A 16,775-nucleotide genomic window follows, 5' to 3' on the forward strand; every position below is an offset into this window, starting at 1 on the left:
TTATGGGCGGTGTGCTCTATCAAGTAAAATACATGCTGTGTTAGAGTTCAAACTAGATCCTCCAATACAATGATTGATAATTAAATATTATAATTACATAACTCCCGTTTTATTGGTAGACAGTATATGCACCTTTGTTTAAGAATTTGCCGTGCTTTACACTATTCATCCTCTAGCTAGTCGTGCATGGTAAAAAGTGCTTCGTCACATTGAGGGCATGCTTATAATTACATAGAAAAAGTCATGTTAGCAGAAATTCCTAAATCATATGGGAAGTTAAAGGTCACAGGTTTGACTGCTTACATCCAGAGCAACTGGTGTTTTAGAAAACTGGCCAACATTCATGAATTTGGCGTTGTGCCCGCATGCCTGGAACAGTAGTCACAATTACTTTCGGAAGAGTTATGCAAAGGATACTAAATTGCTACATTAGTGGTCAGCCGTTTTCGTACCCATCTAACGGGTAGTTGAAAACCAGTTTACTTGTTTTACGGGGGTTAATGGTAAACAATTTCAACCTTCTTGGAAACCGGTTTCTTTTTTTGAGGGTATACGATTCTTTACAAACATCTGCCTACGCTAAATCTATACATACATTTTGCCTTCCCTTCCAAAACACTACCATATTTTCGTCATATGTGAATGAAACCGTCCGTTACAATAACATATGAAATGAAATGAAAATAAACTTACTGAAAGACGATAAACAATTTGAGCCATGTCCACTGTTATGTCCTTTAATCTGGACCCCATTATCTGTGTTTGCATCTTTTTAAACAAGAGGACTGGGTGTGGTGCCAGTTACCCGAATACTGGGGCAATTTTCCGAGTGTAGGATATGCACCGCGTAACGTAATTATCAGCCCGCAACGTGGCACAAGGTCGGTAGGGCAGAAAGGATACGGACGGCATCGCAAAGTCTTGGGCTGAACGGCAAGCAAAGGGTGAGTATATATGTGTGTCGACGTTTTAACCTGCCTTACGTTTACCTCTTGAGTTTATTTCAACGTCTTCATACTATTTCGGTAGATTTTCATAGAACTTTCGAAAAAAGAAATGTATTTCTATTTAGTGAAATAATTGTCCTTCTTTTCGTTCAAGCAACTGAGACGATGAAAGGAACTGCCTTCCAAGTAGCCACCCTGGTGGTGCTCGCGCTGATGCTGGCTGCTCGGGGACAGGAGCTGGTGGAGGTGCCGCCAGAAGCGCCGGCAGCTCACGGAGGCCACGAAGGCATCCCGGTGGAGGGACTTGGCGAATTGAGCGGCTTCCTAGCGGGGCTTTTCGGGCTATTGGGAGGCCTAGGCGGGGGCCTGAAGCCAGGCGCGGGTAGAATGACTTAAAATTATCAGACGATCTATTTTTTTTCTACAAACTCCGCCCAGATTCGGAACGAAACTGAAAAATGAACACTAATACTTTAATATTTTTTCTTTTCTTGAATAGCTCCTAAGAAGTGGCGCGAAGACTACCAGTGCGGGCCGGACTACCCTGCTGAAGACGGTAACCCTGCCGAATGTGACCCCGACGGTATCTACCCCTGCTGCTCCCCGTACAGCTGGTGCGGCATCACCCCCGATCACTGCGACTGTCCCGGCTGTACCGACTACAGGGAGCCGGGGAGCGGGACCGGTCCGTCCTTCAGAAGTTAATACAAGCTGCAGCTTACACTACTTTTCTTTTGCTGCTTGAATGCGCTGTGTAATGTACTGTACATGAAGTGTTATATTGTGTCTTCTTTTTAATTCTGCAATAGTTGATCTGTTAGCTGCTGTACTAACAATAAGTATGCATTATACAACCGGTAAGGGTCTTTCAAATCATCCAGTCGTATCATATGTGACATTGTTTATCTTGTTTGTTTCGCATAACCGGTAAAACGCGTAACACACCAGTTTTGTACGGTACGTAAGCTGCGTAAGACCGAACTGTAAGGTATGATCCACTCACACCAGGATGGACCCCTGCTGTTTTCTGTAAGTGTGGGGGCGGGGGGGGGGGGGGTTATTTCACGTGCTCGATCTGTGGTTCTCCTCATACAATTACAAGGGACTCCGACTCTACATCCCCTTGGGAGAACGTCCCTAACCGAAGCTAGGAACTCATTTCCATTTGAGTGAAAGTCTTGTACCAGTACCTCTTGTAGATTACTTCTTAGTATCTTGGACCATGTGTGTATTCGCAATGGATCTAATTCAGCTAAGAATACGATATTTCTGCTATAATAAGGCACGGACGCCGTTGAGGGTGAGCTGACTTGGCGGAACGACAATCGCTGCGGCTGGGGCTTCCCTGCCGAGGGTGCCGAGGAAGCCGAGTGCAATCCGAACGGAGTCTTCGCCTGCTGCTCGCCGTACGGTTGGTGTGGCGTCGCGCCTGAATACTGCGACTGCCCCGGCTGCATCGACTACGGCCATTACGGAGGTACTTTTATCATCAATCTTTTAACATAACGAAATTTATATGATAAAGCTATTTTGTTTTTCGAACATCAACAGGGAAGAATAGAATCATTAATTGCATTCTATAAAATACAATGTTTCTTTATTACTGTTTGCATGGAGACCAAACATTATGTTTATCAGGCGTCAGGCTAACGACTTTACTCATACCTGCAACAAATAAACAAACAAATGCAAACAAAAACAGAAAGGCAGATGGAATGTACATAGCTTCAGATTATAAATGTCAAATGATACAATACGCATACCGTAGTTCACACACGCTTGTATCTTCTTAGAGTTCCAAATGTTTGTTTTTCCGGACATAACTACATTTATTTCTAAAAGCATTCTTTACTGTCTGTCAGTACGCAATCTTGGATGTTACACGGACAGTAAGGAGCGCATGATGTCCCATGGTCCAGAGATCTTCCGCAACACTCTCACCAACGACATCTGTCTCGACTATTGCCGGGAGATGGGCTATGCTTACGCTGGTGAGTGGCAAATGTTGTTCTTACTTATTAGAATCCGAAATGACTTAAGCCTTTTTGAAAACGATGGTTCATAAAAATGTATAGTTCATAGAATGTATGATTTATTTAAAAAAATGTATATTTCGTAACTGTGGATGTATAGTTGGTATCTGCACGAAGAATTCAAGAATTCCTAAGAACTAAGTGTGGAGGTATTCTTCAATATTTAGCGAAAGGTACGAGGGACGCATCACGGGTACATTGTTTTGATTTCTCATTCAGCATTTATAATGCCTTCAACTCCATGCATATATTTTTCAAGATAGTGAAAGAACTCTCCGAGTTGAGTTTAAACTTATAGTCTTTTTGTTTCTTTTAGTTGCTTGCATTGTTTTGAAAATAAGTGCTCGTAGAAGCAGTATATCTTTTCATTACCTAATTTCTATTTGTATCACAGGCACGGAGTATTATGAAGAATGTTTCTGCGGTACCGAGGAAGACTTCGCCCGCAACCTGGAGGGGAAAGAGATCCTGTATGAGTCATGTGACACACCGTGTGTGGGTGACGACCCGTCAATCACCACCATGTGTGGGGGCGCCTGGAAACTCTCCGTCTTTAAAGGTAATTTTCAGTTGCATAAATAATAATTAAGCAAATGGTTGATGCTTGGACGGTCGGTCGGTCGGTCGGTCTGTTTCTTTGTTTCTTTGTTTGTTTGTAAGTATGTGAATGTGAAGTCTCTTGCTCGATTTTATATTGTACCTATCAATACAATCAGTGCGTTTTTAATCCTTAAAACTTGTCAGATCTTCCGCTGTGCCGGTTTGAGAGAACTTTCTACATGCAAAAATACTGGAGAATCTTGATTAACAATTGTAGTTATATAGGTGAATTGATTGAATATATAAACGTCAGACAAGTTTAATAGTACGAATTCCAAAAGGATAACTGGGCTCCTATCACTGATTTTTATTATCACTTTATATTGTGCCATATATACAGATAATACCATATCATACGTTGATGTTTACAAAACAAAAACAACCCCACATATATTGTTAAAATGTCTTTCTTTACAGTCGGCTCTGCCAAGTGAATCCGATAAAGGAACTTTCAAGGTGACTTCTGCAATTTGTACACTCTTCTCTTTAACTTTGTAAACTATGACATACATATATATATATACAATCATGCAAATAATTATGTATTGAAAATGGTTTCTGATATATAATTCAGAGTTTGTATCTCCTTATCATAAATCTGTTGAAGTTGGAATTTATTTTGTAATGTCTTGCCTTACTTATAGGGAAGAAAAAACTTGATAAACACCATCAAAAGTGTAGCTAAGACCGATCCCGGGTTACCTTGTACACAGAACGACATTTTTCATCTGCTGTTTAAGTCCAATTCCTGTGTCCACCAATGCAGGTCAATACATAATGCATTTCTAAAATGAGACCAGCTTATCAATTCTGAACAATATTACTATACCCACATACAAATTCTTAGTTTTTGTCATATATACATTAGTCTCTGAGAGTTATTGTTGTTGTTTTTACAGTTTTCCATACCTTGTACCCTCTACAGCTGGTATGCAATAAAGCTCATTCATCCATTCATTCATTTGATAATGCAACTAACCCCTCGTAAAACCCTGTGATAACATGAGACTTTATATGACATTTTGTCAAAATTCACACCCTTTTGTGTACACACGACAGCTAACCGCATGAGCTGTGAAGAACCCAACATGGCCCCAGTTCGCCCACAAGTGTCGGAGACCTTTATATATATTTGCATGTAAAGTATATCTATTTCACAGTGTCTTATCGTTGTGTATAATGCTACTTATAATACCAATTTGTATTTTTAGATTATACTGATGTACCATACGTATCACAAAGATAATGTTAACTGCTGTTCGCTACATAGCATAACATAACAATTAATATATCGTATTTACAACTTCTTTTATCATAATAATGATTCTAGTCATTGGGGGATGACTTTTTAAAATGATGTAAGCCTGACATCATCATTGCTTGTGCCATTTTCGGCTGCATGTCACAATGATACAAGAAGTATTTCAGTACTTGTAATGAATGAATGTAACGTCTGCTTTTGCTTGTTGTTTCTAATTAACAGACTATTAGTAAGGGTAGGCTAGGTAAGCTAAGTATGTATGTATACATCATGAAATATTGTTCGCCAATAGTATTGGCAAATAAAACTTTTCATCGGGAATGTTTTCTTGAGTCAAAGTTTTGACATTCGATAATGTCTTTTTCCCTCTTTTTTTTAGCCAGTGGATTTGTAGACCTGTGCTTGGCGCAGGGAGGGGGGATTAACAGAAACAATCCTATTCATTATGCGCTGGGGAAAAGACTAGACTGTCGCACATTTCTGAAGCGTTGCTACGATGATACCGTCTGACGCGGAAAAATGGTGATAATGTCTCGCTCCAAATGGGTAACCACCAACTGTCCATCCGGTCCTATAGCAATGCCGTTCGGGGGCTTCGTACGAGCGACAGTGCGGACAAACTCCCCACGGCTTGTGAACATGTCCACTCTGTTCTTATCCAAGTTCGCCACGATGATGTTCCCCAAGCTATCCGTGCAAATACCTTGGGGGTAATTCCCTTTACCTGTACCAATCCTGAACCTTACCACCCTATGTCCCTCCCGATTGTACACCTGTACAAATCTCCTGGTCTCTGCCGAAACAATGACGTGTCCTTCATTACCTGATGTGACGTAATGTCCCAACAATTTAGGTGAGCCGGGTCTTTCATATACTTGAATCAACGAGCCGTTTGACATGAAGATGTGAATATTGACAAAAATCGCAATGATTCTGTCATTGGGGTCGTCCACAGCGATGCCTGCGTGAACACCGACGAGTCCAACAGTGGATGTACGTGGTAGGCGGAATGTGGTTTTCCCTAAACCTTCTCGACTATACTTAACCACGTGTGCAGTCATAGCACATTTAGAAGACGCTTCAGTGATACCCGCGACCCACAAATAACCCTTTCTGTCAATGGCAACATCTGAAGGATACATAGATTGTCCATTTGTGCCAGGCACCACTGTCTTGAAGAGGCGGAGGAAGACGCCCCTCATGCTGAAGACTTGGACCCGATCATTACCTCTATCAGCCACATATATCTCATTATCACTGGATACGGCCACTCCGTTTGGAGTATTGAATCTTCCGGGACTTGATCCCTTCCCCCCACCAATGATTATCTTTTCCGACTTGAAAATTTCGGTGTAGCTTTCTGTAATCAGAAATTAGAGTAAATCATGTAAATAGTGAAGCACTGATGGGGCTCACTTTAACTAAAGGGGAACACATCAACTCCAGAAGCAAGTCTTTTTAATTAAAGAAAAATGATTGTATTAGCAATTTAGCACCACGATTGGACTAGGTAGCAATAATATTGTTGTATTATCTACCAACAATTTTCAAACCCCCAGAATGGTTAAAATACATCCATTATTTTCTATTCTCATGAAATTTGGGGTGATGTGAAAGAAATATTGCGTGATTTTGTGAGTAATGTTTGTATTATGGTCGTAAATAATAGCCACTGAATGCTCCTCTTGTAAATGATAGCCACTGAATGCTCCTCTTGCTTTGATGAGCCAAACTTTAACATGGATCTTTAACAATTATCCCATTGGAACCCGTGCCAAGAAATGTCTGCATCATCATAATCACCATGAGGCACTATTCAGTTATAGGATTATGATAGAAAGAAACAAAAATAAAGGTAATTCGCGTATACTTTAGGCACCATCCTACTTATTTGTAATGACCCAGGATCCTGAAATAAACATTTTTGGTCAAAAACTCTCAAAGAAGACATTTTTTTAAGGAGTGCATCACAGTAACATTGAAAATAACCATACATTTATGTCGAAGGCACTGTCATACCAGATCTCAAGTCATTATTTTTCGGCTGAAAATAGCAAAAACATATAAACACGTCATATCGAAAGCCTGTTTCCCAAAAATAATATACTGGTCCCTGCATATATGCACGAGGAATGCCCATACCAAATTTCCGGTGATTTTGGTTTTCAATAGTCATGATTGAAGATTAACATGTCTTAAACTAATGACGCTAAAGATGACGCACCTTTTTCGGGGGATGATGTCGGTGCAACAACACTTCTTGCGCTCACTTTCGATGTACGTTTGGTCGTATAAAAAAACATCGTCGTTTGGTGGGCGGTCAGTTTTGATGGTGCCGACTTAGAATCTGGGGTTCGCATTGGTGTAGAGACAGAGCTGTTGAAGGTTGATGGCAGTGTGACATCTCGTGAGCTGTTTGACGTTGGTTCCCCATTCCTGACAAAGCGATCGGTGGTCCCTACCTGCCATGGAATATCAAATGAGTTCCTGTTATTGCCTTGATATTGAGAGTCCTCACACACTTTCCATATCAATGAAGCGGGCAGATATTGACCGCCATGTTGGGGAATTACATTTTAATGGACTCTGCTGCGCCCCCGAATTTGAGAATTGACAAGTGACAAGACCGGTATGCATAAACAATTACAACAAACAATAAACAACTAAAGAACTTCTGGAAGTTATTAACATCACTACTGTCTAATTGTGTGCAACATCATCTAAGCTAGCTTCAAGCCAAACTCATGCCAATCAGTCCATGCCATCTCGAGTTATGCATATATGCCGAATCAAACCTTCCGACAAAACGCCCTTACGCCGCTAAAAAAAAAAACTGTTAGGGACCCAAACTTCTGTCACTTCTTCGTCAACCTAAGATCTATTTTGATGACTGCACCATCTTCAAACCAAAGTTACAAAAATGGGGTTATTTCCGCTGCAGTACCATAACAAGCCGCAAGGGAGACCGAAATCGTATCATTTCAACAAGACCTGCCCACATACCAAATATCCACCCAGACATTATCGAGCTATCGTGTTCACAGACGAACAGGTTACCAGAATGGTAGGGAAAGCTAACGGACGCCTGTTCTTCTTGCGGAAACTTAAACATTTCAACCTTCCCACCGAAGACCTTGTCACCATATTTACATCCTTTGTACGACCACTACTGGAATACTGCGCGCCAGTCTGGCATCCGGGGCTCACCTGCGCACAGTCAGACAAGCTCGAAGCAGTTCAAAGGAGAGAAGTTCGGACAATACTCGGAAGGCGGTTTACCAGCTATGAACAAGCCAGGAAAGACTTAAACCTTCCATTGCTCTCAGACCGCAGGCAGAAACTGTGTCTGAAGTTCGAAACTCAGTTAGAAGCACATAGTTCGTCAATGCTGCCACCAAAGGGATCGGACTGTCACGATAGATCCACTAGAAACAGCGACAAATATCGACCTATCAAATGTAGAACAGACAGACTTAAGAACTCTCCCATATCCTACATTGTTCTACTTCTTAATGCTTAACTTCTTATATATTACTAAGGCTTTTAAAGTGTATGCTCATTTTGTAAAAAAAAAATACTAGAAGTATATTTTAGATTTCGCCAATGCAAAACCAATTGTTTGTGTATCACGGACTTTTATATAATAATGTTGCCATGTGTTTATGTAATAATGTTGCCATGTTGTACAGAAATGAATTTTAAACATTGTCTAATCCGCAATTCAGCCGAATCAACACATACACACACACGCTCACACACACACACAGCTGCAGGGTCACACACACACGCGCTCACATGCACACACACACACACACATACATACATACAAACACACACACACACAGATATACAGACAGACAGACACATACACCAGCGTTACCCAGAGCAGTTCTGCCAAAGGTAAATGAATGAATGAATGTTTATTTCCGTGTCCTGCGACAAAAGTCGCCCAGCCCATACGGGCTTATAAGACACCATACATAAGAATACATAAACTTGAGAAATGTAGGAGGTACAGTAGTAAATAATGATAATCAGAAATAAATCATAATGATAGCAGTACTGAGTAACAAAATAATATGAGCATAATAAAGTGGAAACACAAAAAGGGACACACCTGGTACAATGATTCAATTCAAGAAAGCAGGTGGTAAATGAACATAAATTAAATTCAAGTCAAAAGTTGTTGAAGTAAGTAAAAAGGTAAAAATGGAAATGTTAATTCAAACGCAACTCACCGTCAACTCGGACGTAAGATCATCTATCTCTTTTCTAGCGAAGCTAGTGCTGCAGCAACCAAAGTAAGCAGGACCGTAGTTATCATGGGCAGTTCCTATGATTGTGGTCACCTGTAGATTGAGAACAACATCAAGTGAATAAGTCGACACGCATGGACATAATCATATAGCCAGCAGTGCATGCGTGATTGGCCAATCAGGAGCTCGCAATACATGTACATATCGATCATAACTAATAGTTCCTTCCCATACTTTTCAGTGTATAGGGGCGATGCCCATCTCCGTTTCTGTTGCCCTTGAGCAACACAGGTCACTACTGTAGGGGGATAGTCCACTGTTAGTGGAGTGTGCCATAATCTTTGTCAAAAGTACTGAGTGCTAACTAGCTAGAGAAAGCACTGCACTGCATGCTGTTTATTTAAAGGCCGTAATACCATTCTAAAGTTAGGCTACAACACAAAAATAATCCAAGAAGGGAATACGCAGTGAAACACCTGGTGACAACGTTTATAAGAATATGCAATATTCTTCTCATCAGCAGGGTGGAATAAGATTTCTTGTCTCTACCAGACTCTTTGTAATTACGTTGCGTTGTTGAAGAAAAATTGCCAAACAGGGAGAACAAAGAGGATCTACATAGAGTTACATGTTGTCCACCCATAATTTCACACCATGGCCGGCTCATTGTTCTGGCAGATTAGTCTAGCCGTTCGGCCGATTTTTACTATCTTCCAGCAACCAAAGGAGTCCGGTAGAGAATACATCCAGTCTTATCAAGATAAATATGCATTTCTCCCCATCAAAGAAAAGAACATAGAGCCTGTGACTCAACAAAATACAAAAGCTTGCCTTTTCAGCATCCTGGACGCGGGTGCTGAAGTATAATCCAGCAAAGGTTGCACAGAAGACTAATAACGCCATCAAAGCGATTGTCACAATAACGCTGGTCCGTCGGTACGTGCCCCATAACAATGCTGGAAACATTAAAAAAATCATTCAAAGCAAAAAAGACATGCATGAGAGAGCTTTTCAGTTGCTTTGGCATGAAAACAATATTGTTACATCTCAGAAACAATTCTGGTAACAGAAAAAAAGGATGTAGTGAAAAAAGGCAATCCGATTCTCAGCTAGAGTCAATTCAAAGTCACCGCAAGGGTGTTCAGATGACATCTGACATCTGTCATAACTATTTCAAATGAAATAATAGTTCAGTCACAATTATAGTTTTAGCTTGTTCAAACAATTGAAAATGAAAGTTTGAACATGTTTGAACTAATCTATCTCTTTTACTGTTGGAAAATGTTCCAACAATTTACAACAGTTTCAAAATGGTAGATTTGGTTTATTGCCCCAATAATCCGGCTAAACAAGCACCCACTCGGATTGGTCCTAATTGGAAATTGGTCTGTTTAAATTCATTGCTAGACGTTGGTGCTGTTGATAATTAGAAACCACTTACTCATGACACAGAAATATTATTGAGCTAAACTGACTGTGCTCGCAGCATCCAAATAATGACGCAATTGAAATTAACATAATTTATGTCTACAGATGATCCCCTACACAAATTACATATTCACATGTATCAAAGTCTCATTGCCTGCTGCTACAATATCTTGGATGGTCCCAAGACGGCCGACACGTTGCATCACAAATTAAATCCACATCATTTGCCAATATGGCGTTATAGTATTTTGACATTAACTATGCAAATTAGGTATTCATTTGCATAATTGACATCTATCAATATTCCTCTCTTTCTCCATTACACATGTCACATGTTTGAGAGTCCTATAATAGAATGCAGCGGATTTATAAACTTTCCTCATTAATTATGCGAAGTAGTTCCTGATTTGTTTAATAAGCATACGATCTTGCCAAACATCATCTAAGCTATCTACATACCTAATATCATGACGATCAATCAAGCCCTTCTTGAGTTATTCCCTTTCAAAGTTTGAAACGAAATCGGCTCCTGCAGTTCTGCTGGCCCAAGGGTAAATATAGAATACAACACGGGGTATTCCGTATCACCCGAGGTCCCAGCCCGCCCGCGGATAGGATCGCCCGACAACCGTATTCGGCCGAGGGTGATGCGGAATACACCGTGTTGTATTTTATTTATGTCATACCCACCCGAGAAAACACACATTTCAATGCGAAATGCGACAGAAGTTTAGGGAGTTTTGTGTCCTCGAACAAAAAACTGTAACAACATTGATTCCAACCTCCGAATCCGGTATTCGAATTTTCGACGGCGGCGCAACCGGCGCAACCGGCGCGCTCGAAATGCATTCGAAATATTCTATGGAAGCCCGTGGGATACAACTCTAGAACCTCATGTGATACGGATAGTTATCACACGGTCCAGAACACCAGTATCAGGCCCAAGCATGACATAAGGAAAATCATCACACGATGTGAAACACCCGTATTTAACTTTTTCGCGGCCCAGATATGACATAAAACAGAATATCATGTCTTTGCATGCTATACGAAATCAGTAACAACGCTAGCATAAATGTGAACAATTCTTACCACAGGCTGTTTGTCGTGGGCGCACATTCGGCAAGTACATCTCATTTTCTATCAGATCGTTTTGCGCTCTCATCTGATTTGGAGAACTCGTTGAATGGCGGCTATTTGGTATCGCACTGTTACCTTGGACAAAAACCGACCCGTCAGCTGTGGGCATGTTATTGTCACTCTCATCAACGATAGCATCCTGCCGTGTAGCTGCAAATGGCTGAATGCCGCACTGATTTTCATGATTTTTATCTAGTCCGGTGGCTGGTTGAGGGCGATCGTACACGTATGGCTCGTATATCTGATTAGGGTTGCCGGTGGTTTGAGCGTACTCAGGACTAGTCTGGAAGGTGTTTGGCGCGTGCAAAGGATTATTCGGGTCCTGTGTAATTTGTCGGTACATTGGATTCAGGCCAGTGGAATTTTGTGTGTAGACAAGATTCGGGTTTTGTGTGTCCTGCTCGCACATTGGATTTTGATAAAGTCCACGCTGTCGGATGTCAGGACTGATGATGCTGTTATCCCCTACCAAGGTTGAAGTGTGCACGCTCTTTTCTGATAAGTCACCACCCCTTGCCGAGGCGATTGTGACGTCATCGCTGTTGCTAGACGCTGTTTTTGTTTTCGCCTCCTCTGAACCTGTCTCACAAACCCCCATACCATCATGACAGATTTCTTCACCACAGTCTGATGTTCCACCAGAGCCGATGTGGACTGTTTGTCCGTTCTCAGATGCCCCAGCCAGGTTGCCTTCATGACAGTCATCGTTACTTTCCTCGTGGCTGTTGGGCATGCTAATCCTCTGTTCCGTTTGTGTACTTGCCGATTTGGCTTAGTTGGCTACTGAAGAAACTGTTTTAGCAGAGTCGCGGATTGAAAAGGATTAGACTTTCCCGCCATTTTGTAGGTATTGTCTTGATTGCATCTGCCCAACAATACGTGCTGGGTATACTCCGGTTCAATTGCAAAACCTTGCTCTGATCTGTGGATATGAAACCGAAAAATGTCGTCTGTTGTCGGTGTCGGGGGACTGAATTGGATTAATGCTTTTCCGTCATTTTGTGTGTATTTTGTTGATTGCTTCTGCACAACAAACCGTGTTGGCCACACCCCACTTCAACTGCAACGCTATGTTCTGAACTGCGGATATGGAACCTATATATAGCTAAGAGGTCGCCTGTTATCGGCGTGCTGCCCAATCACCCAACCAAAACGGGAGATAGTCTAGCTACGTGCTGGTGGTCTTTTAAACCTTTGCTTTTGATTAGTATTTCTGATTTCCATTACATCATAACTCCTCTTGCCTCTACGAAGTAGCGCTATTCTCCAAGCTGAGGTTTAGATGTGTGTGTATTGGGCTAGTAATGGTCGCAATTTCTCATGCTTGGGAGGATATTGTTGAAAATTGCGGCCATTACTAGCACCCACCCCCAATTGAAACCTCCGCTTGGAGAATATAAAGTAGCGCAACGACTATCGATGCGGACTGAGCTTCCCTGCAAAAGGCCTGGCGAGCGTGACGGGATGTGCCCCTGCTGCTCCCAGCTGGCTGCTCCCGGCACAACTAGTACTGGCCATGGTGCGGCGTTACCCCCATTGACTATATGGTTGTCCAGCTGCATCGACTCCAGAGGCCTAATGTCCGCTTTGAATCAAACTGACTCCATCATCACTCTCCACACCTCACTAGCAGCTACAAACCATTGAGAGCTCAGAAATGAAAATAAACTTTCATATGCATGTCACCTGCAGAGAATATCATACATGTCAAATTTCAATCTCCTACAATAACCGGAATAGGGTAATGGCTAGACCTTATTCTACAGGTGGTACAAGTGTTCTACTTCTTGGAGACTACGTATACATTTGTGCTAGTAACCAAATCTGAGAACATTTTTTTTCTAAATTTTTAACTACTTCTCCGAGTGTGGGCATTGTACAGTGACATAATCAGTCCTCGTCGCACAGCATTTGTATGACAGCTGTACAGAGAGAAAATGGGGGCATCACAAGGACTTTATAACCTGAATGGCAGCAGAGAGCTTGCTTCATATTCTTAACCTGCCTTGATATTAAACCGCTATTTTCTACCCGCACGTCTTGTAATTTTGGCAGATTTACTGGTAAGTGTAATTTGGTAACGTTTCCCTCCCATTGTCCTAGTCTCTAACAGCGGGTAAAGTATGTTTCTATGTAGATAAATAGGTACTGCAACGCCTGTAAGAAAGATGTCTATTCTAATGATAACATCGTAGAAACTGTGTTGATTTTCTGAACCGGCAGTATACAGTTCTTTGGCCAAAGTTCTTTTTTGTATTTTACATTTTTACAAAATGGTTTTGAAAATCGTTTCTAATCCTCATCAAAAACGCAAATTCAAAACTGAAAATACCGAATATTATCATACAAGATCGATAAAGGTTGAATAGACTGCACTGTATAATATAGAACTATTCTAAAGAAAGACTGTGTGATAAAGCCCCGAGTCTTTGCCGTAACCATTGCAACCCAATTTTCAACTGTTGGAAAATTGACATCTTCCGATGGAGCAATTCACGACCAATTTTCTCGCTTGAAATGAAACCAAATGCCAATTTAAATTGTGCGTGTTGTAGTCGTCATTAAAACAAAATGCCCCACATCATTTCTGAAACATCTGGTATTTTCATTTATATGCTGGAATTATTTCTGAGAATCCAAAGGCTGCTAAACTTGCTATAAAAGGGCGCCGTTGCATATTTTTCTTTACACTTGAGAGATCGTCATCTTATAGGGAGGTTAGTATGTACCAAACGTGCCTGTAGTTTACTTGGTGTGTTTCATAGCATTCAAGTGGCGAGATCTAGAACGTATTGTAATAGTTTGTATTTCTTACTAACCCTACTTTTATGACGTTTCCACGTTGATACTAGTTAGCTTATAAATGGTTTGGATGTTCATCTTTTATCTCCTGTTTTTTTTTTAGAAATCATGTTTGTGTTGAAGCTGCTTCCAGCGGTCCTGTTGGTGGTCGCCACGAGTTCCATCCAAGGCGCACCGCATGGTGGCCCGCCACCTGCGCTGCCGCCGGCTGACGATGCACCCCCTCCATGGGTCATGGATTTGTTCATGGAAGCTATGGCCCAAGGGATGTCCATGGAAGAAGCTACTGCTTATGTCCAGCAGAAGATGATGGAAGAGATAGCAAAAGATCCATCCTTGCTCGGCCCACCACCGCCGTCCAAGCAGAAGAAATCCGACGATGCCCCTCCTCCTTGGGTCATGGATTTGTTCATGGAAGCTATGGCCCAAGGGATGTCCATGGAAGAAGCTACTGCTTATGTCCAGCAGAAGATGATGGAAGAGATAGCAAAAGATCCATCCTTGCTCGGCCCACCACCGCCGTCCAAGCAGAAGAAATCCGACGATGCCCCTCCTCCTTGGGTCATGGATTTGTTCATGGAAGCTATGGCCCAAGGGATGTCCATGGAAGAAGCTACTGCTTATGTCCAGCAGAAGATGATGGAAGAGATAGCAAAAGATCCATCCTTGCTCGGCCCACCACCGCCGTCCAAGCAGAAGAAATCCGACGATGCCCCTCCTCCTTGGGTCATGGATTTGTTCATGGAAGCTATGGCCCAAGGGATGTCCATGGAAGAAGCTACTGCTTATGTCCAGCAGAAGATGATGGAAGAGATAGCAAAAGATCCATCCTTGCTCGGCCCACCACCGCCGTCCAAGCAGAAGAAATCCGCTTAAATGCAAATGACGAGGAAAGTAAGACAAGTTGCACCATCTAAACGATGACTTCAAGTGATATTTACTATAACCGCAATACATTGACCTTCCTTTAGCTTTATTTTGTTTTCTTGAACTGCTGATATTATTACTGAGAGTTAGCATTTCCGAATTGAGAATACAGATTACGGTCTTTTGTTTGAAATCCAAGTTGAGTGTACTTGTATCATTTTCGGTACAATTGTTGTGTTTCGCAATTTGTGCTGTTTTTAGAATTATTTTTCCTAATTTCTATTCTCCCTTGTGTTAGAAGAGACGTGACCTATGATGAGGGAGCAGGGAAACCCCACATTGGGTTCGTGCGTCTCTGAACGTCGCCAGTAGGTCCGAAACCGAAGTTGAGATGGTTTTCGATTCAGAACATCTATCTTCTTGCATGCAGTGACAGAAATACTTGCATGCTTGTTGTTGTTGTTGTTGTTGTTGTTGTGAAAAGTCGTAAAAGTCACAACGGTCAAATGAATGGCTGGTAATTGTGCTAATTTATGGTTTTTATGTCCATTTCACTTTTTGGTGATAATAAACTTTACTTGTGCAAGACCGAGTGCTTGGTATGGTTTGATTCTATGAGTGACTTAAGAGTACGTGTACACTGCTGGGACAGGTTGATACAGTGAATGAATAACGGAAGGAAGAGAGAAAGGAAGGAAGAGAGAAAGGAAGAGAGAAAGGAAGAGAGAAAGGAAGGAAGGAAGGAAGGAAGGAAGGAAGGAAGGAAGGAAGGAAGGAAGGAAGGAAGGAAGGAAGGAAGGAAGGAAGGAAGGAAGGAAGGAAGGAAGGAAGGAAGGAAGGAAGGAAGGAAGGAAGGAAGGAAAAAAGTTAGTTAGTAATAGTAGTTTTATAAAACTGACTGCAAAATAAGCAGTGAAATTCTATTGCCATGGCACTCTTTCCCATAGATGAGTGTTAGAAGCAGAAAAAGCAGTATATACCACTTTTAAAGTATGTTGTATGACTCGGTTGGTGATCGAACTCACGACCTACCGAATACAGGGCGAACACGGGGGAAACAAGAAAATGGAAGCCACAGGGAAGACGTTAATAATCTTCTAATAAAGACAAAACAGTTTACAGCGACACGTCTGATTCTTTAATACATACAGAATTAACAACTTGAAATCATCTTCCAAAAACAAAGGACGGCCTCCGTGACTTCCTATCAACCGTGCAGCAGCTGTTCCTTTCCTTGTAAGATAAACAAACAGCTAGAAAAATAAGCGGTGAATTTGAAAGCAGAGTTGAAGACTGTTTGATATTACAATTGCACGGAATAAACTTATGAACAGCAGCCTGTAATTCAAATGCAGATTTACCTGAAATGGGCGGAAGCAATCTTTCCGCCCTGTTTGCGCCCGATCCCTTAATGGCAGCAAATCTGCATATATCCTCTTAC

At 41.6% G+C, this 16,775-nt stretch overlaps 2 protein-coding genes across 6 annotated transcripts; one reads left to right on the top strand and one right to left on the bottom strand.

Moving 5' to 3' along the window:
- The first annotated feature begins 810 nt into the window (after window positions 1-810).
- Window positions 811-15,926, top strand: LOC136430522 (kremen protein 2-like). 5 transcript variants are annotated; one of them, XM_066421216.1, is made up of 10 exons: window positions 811-944; window positions 1,102-1,329; window positions 1,447-1,647; window positions 2,230-2,424; window positions 2,810-2,938; window positions 3,375-3,539; window positions 3,998-4,036; window positions 4,640-14,382; window positions 14,571-15,361; window positions 15,633-15,926. In XM_066421216.1, exons 2-7 carry the CDS (start codon window positions 1,113-1,115, stop codon window positions 4,012-4,014), a joined length of 924 nt encoding a protein of 307 aa, XP_066277313.1. In that variant the 5' UTR covers window positions 811-944; window positions 1,102-1,112; the 3' UTR covers window positions 4,015-4,036; window positions 4,640-14,382; window positions 14,571-15,361; window positions 15,633-15,926. The 5 variants fall into 5 exon arrangements, with proteins under 5 accessions (XP_066277313.1, XP_066277312.1, XP_066277311.1 ...); XM_066421215.1 differs by having other exon boundaries at window positions 4,633-14,382; window positions 14,571-15,926; XM_066421214.1 differs by having other exon boundaries at window positions 14,571-15,926.
- Window positions 4,877-12,398, bottom strand: LOC136429410 (E3 ubiquitin-protein ligase TRIM32-like). Its single transcript, XM_066419242.1, has 5 exons — window positions 11,618-12,398; window positions 9,893-10,053; window positions 9,080-9,190; window positions 7,066-7,303; window positions 4,877-6,201 (listed from the first exon to the last, which is right to left on the bottom strand). Exons 1-5 carry the CDS (start codon window positions 12,396-12,398, stop codon window positions 5,333-5,335), a joined length of 2,160 nt encoding a protein of 719 aa, XP_066275339.1. The 3' UTR covers window positions 4,877-5,332.
- Window positions 15,927-16,775: the final 849 nt, after the last annotated feature.

Source organism: Branchiostoma lanceolatum, chromosome 3 (assembly GCF_035083965.1).
Source record: "Branchiostoma lanceolatum isolate klBraLanc5 chromosome 3, klBraLanc5.hap2, whole genome shotgun sequence".
NCBI classification, from domain to species: domain Eukaryota; kingdom Metazoa; phylum Chordata; class Leptocardii; order Amphioxiformes; family Branchiostomatidae; genus Branchiostoma; species Branchiostoma lanceolatum.

Coding starts and splice junctions, on each gene's coding strand:
- LOC136430522 (XM_066421215.1), top strand. CDS start 1,113: ATGAAAGGAACTGCCTTCCAAGTAGCCACCCTGGTGGTGCTCGCGCTG. Junction 1,330..1,446: donor GGGCCTGAAGCCAGGCGCGG/GTAGAATGACTT, acceptor TTTCTTGAATAG/CTCCTAAGAAGTGGCGCGAA. Junction 1,648..2,229: donor GACCGGTCCGTCCTTCAGAA/GTTAATACAAGC, acceptor TGCTATAATAAG/GCACGGACGCCGTTGAGGGT.
- LOC136429410 (XM_066419242.1), bottom strand. CDS start 12,398: ATGCCCAACAGCCACGAGGAAAGTAACGATGACTGTCATGAAGGCAAC. Junction 10,054..11,617: donor CCCACGACAAACAGCCTGTG/GTAAGAATTGTT, acceptor TAATGTTTCCAG/CATTGTTATGGGGCACGTAC. Junction 7,304..9,079: donor ATCTTACGTCCGAGTTGACG/GTGAGTTGCGTT, acceptor ATTCCATGGCAG/GTAGGGACCACCGATCGCTT.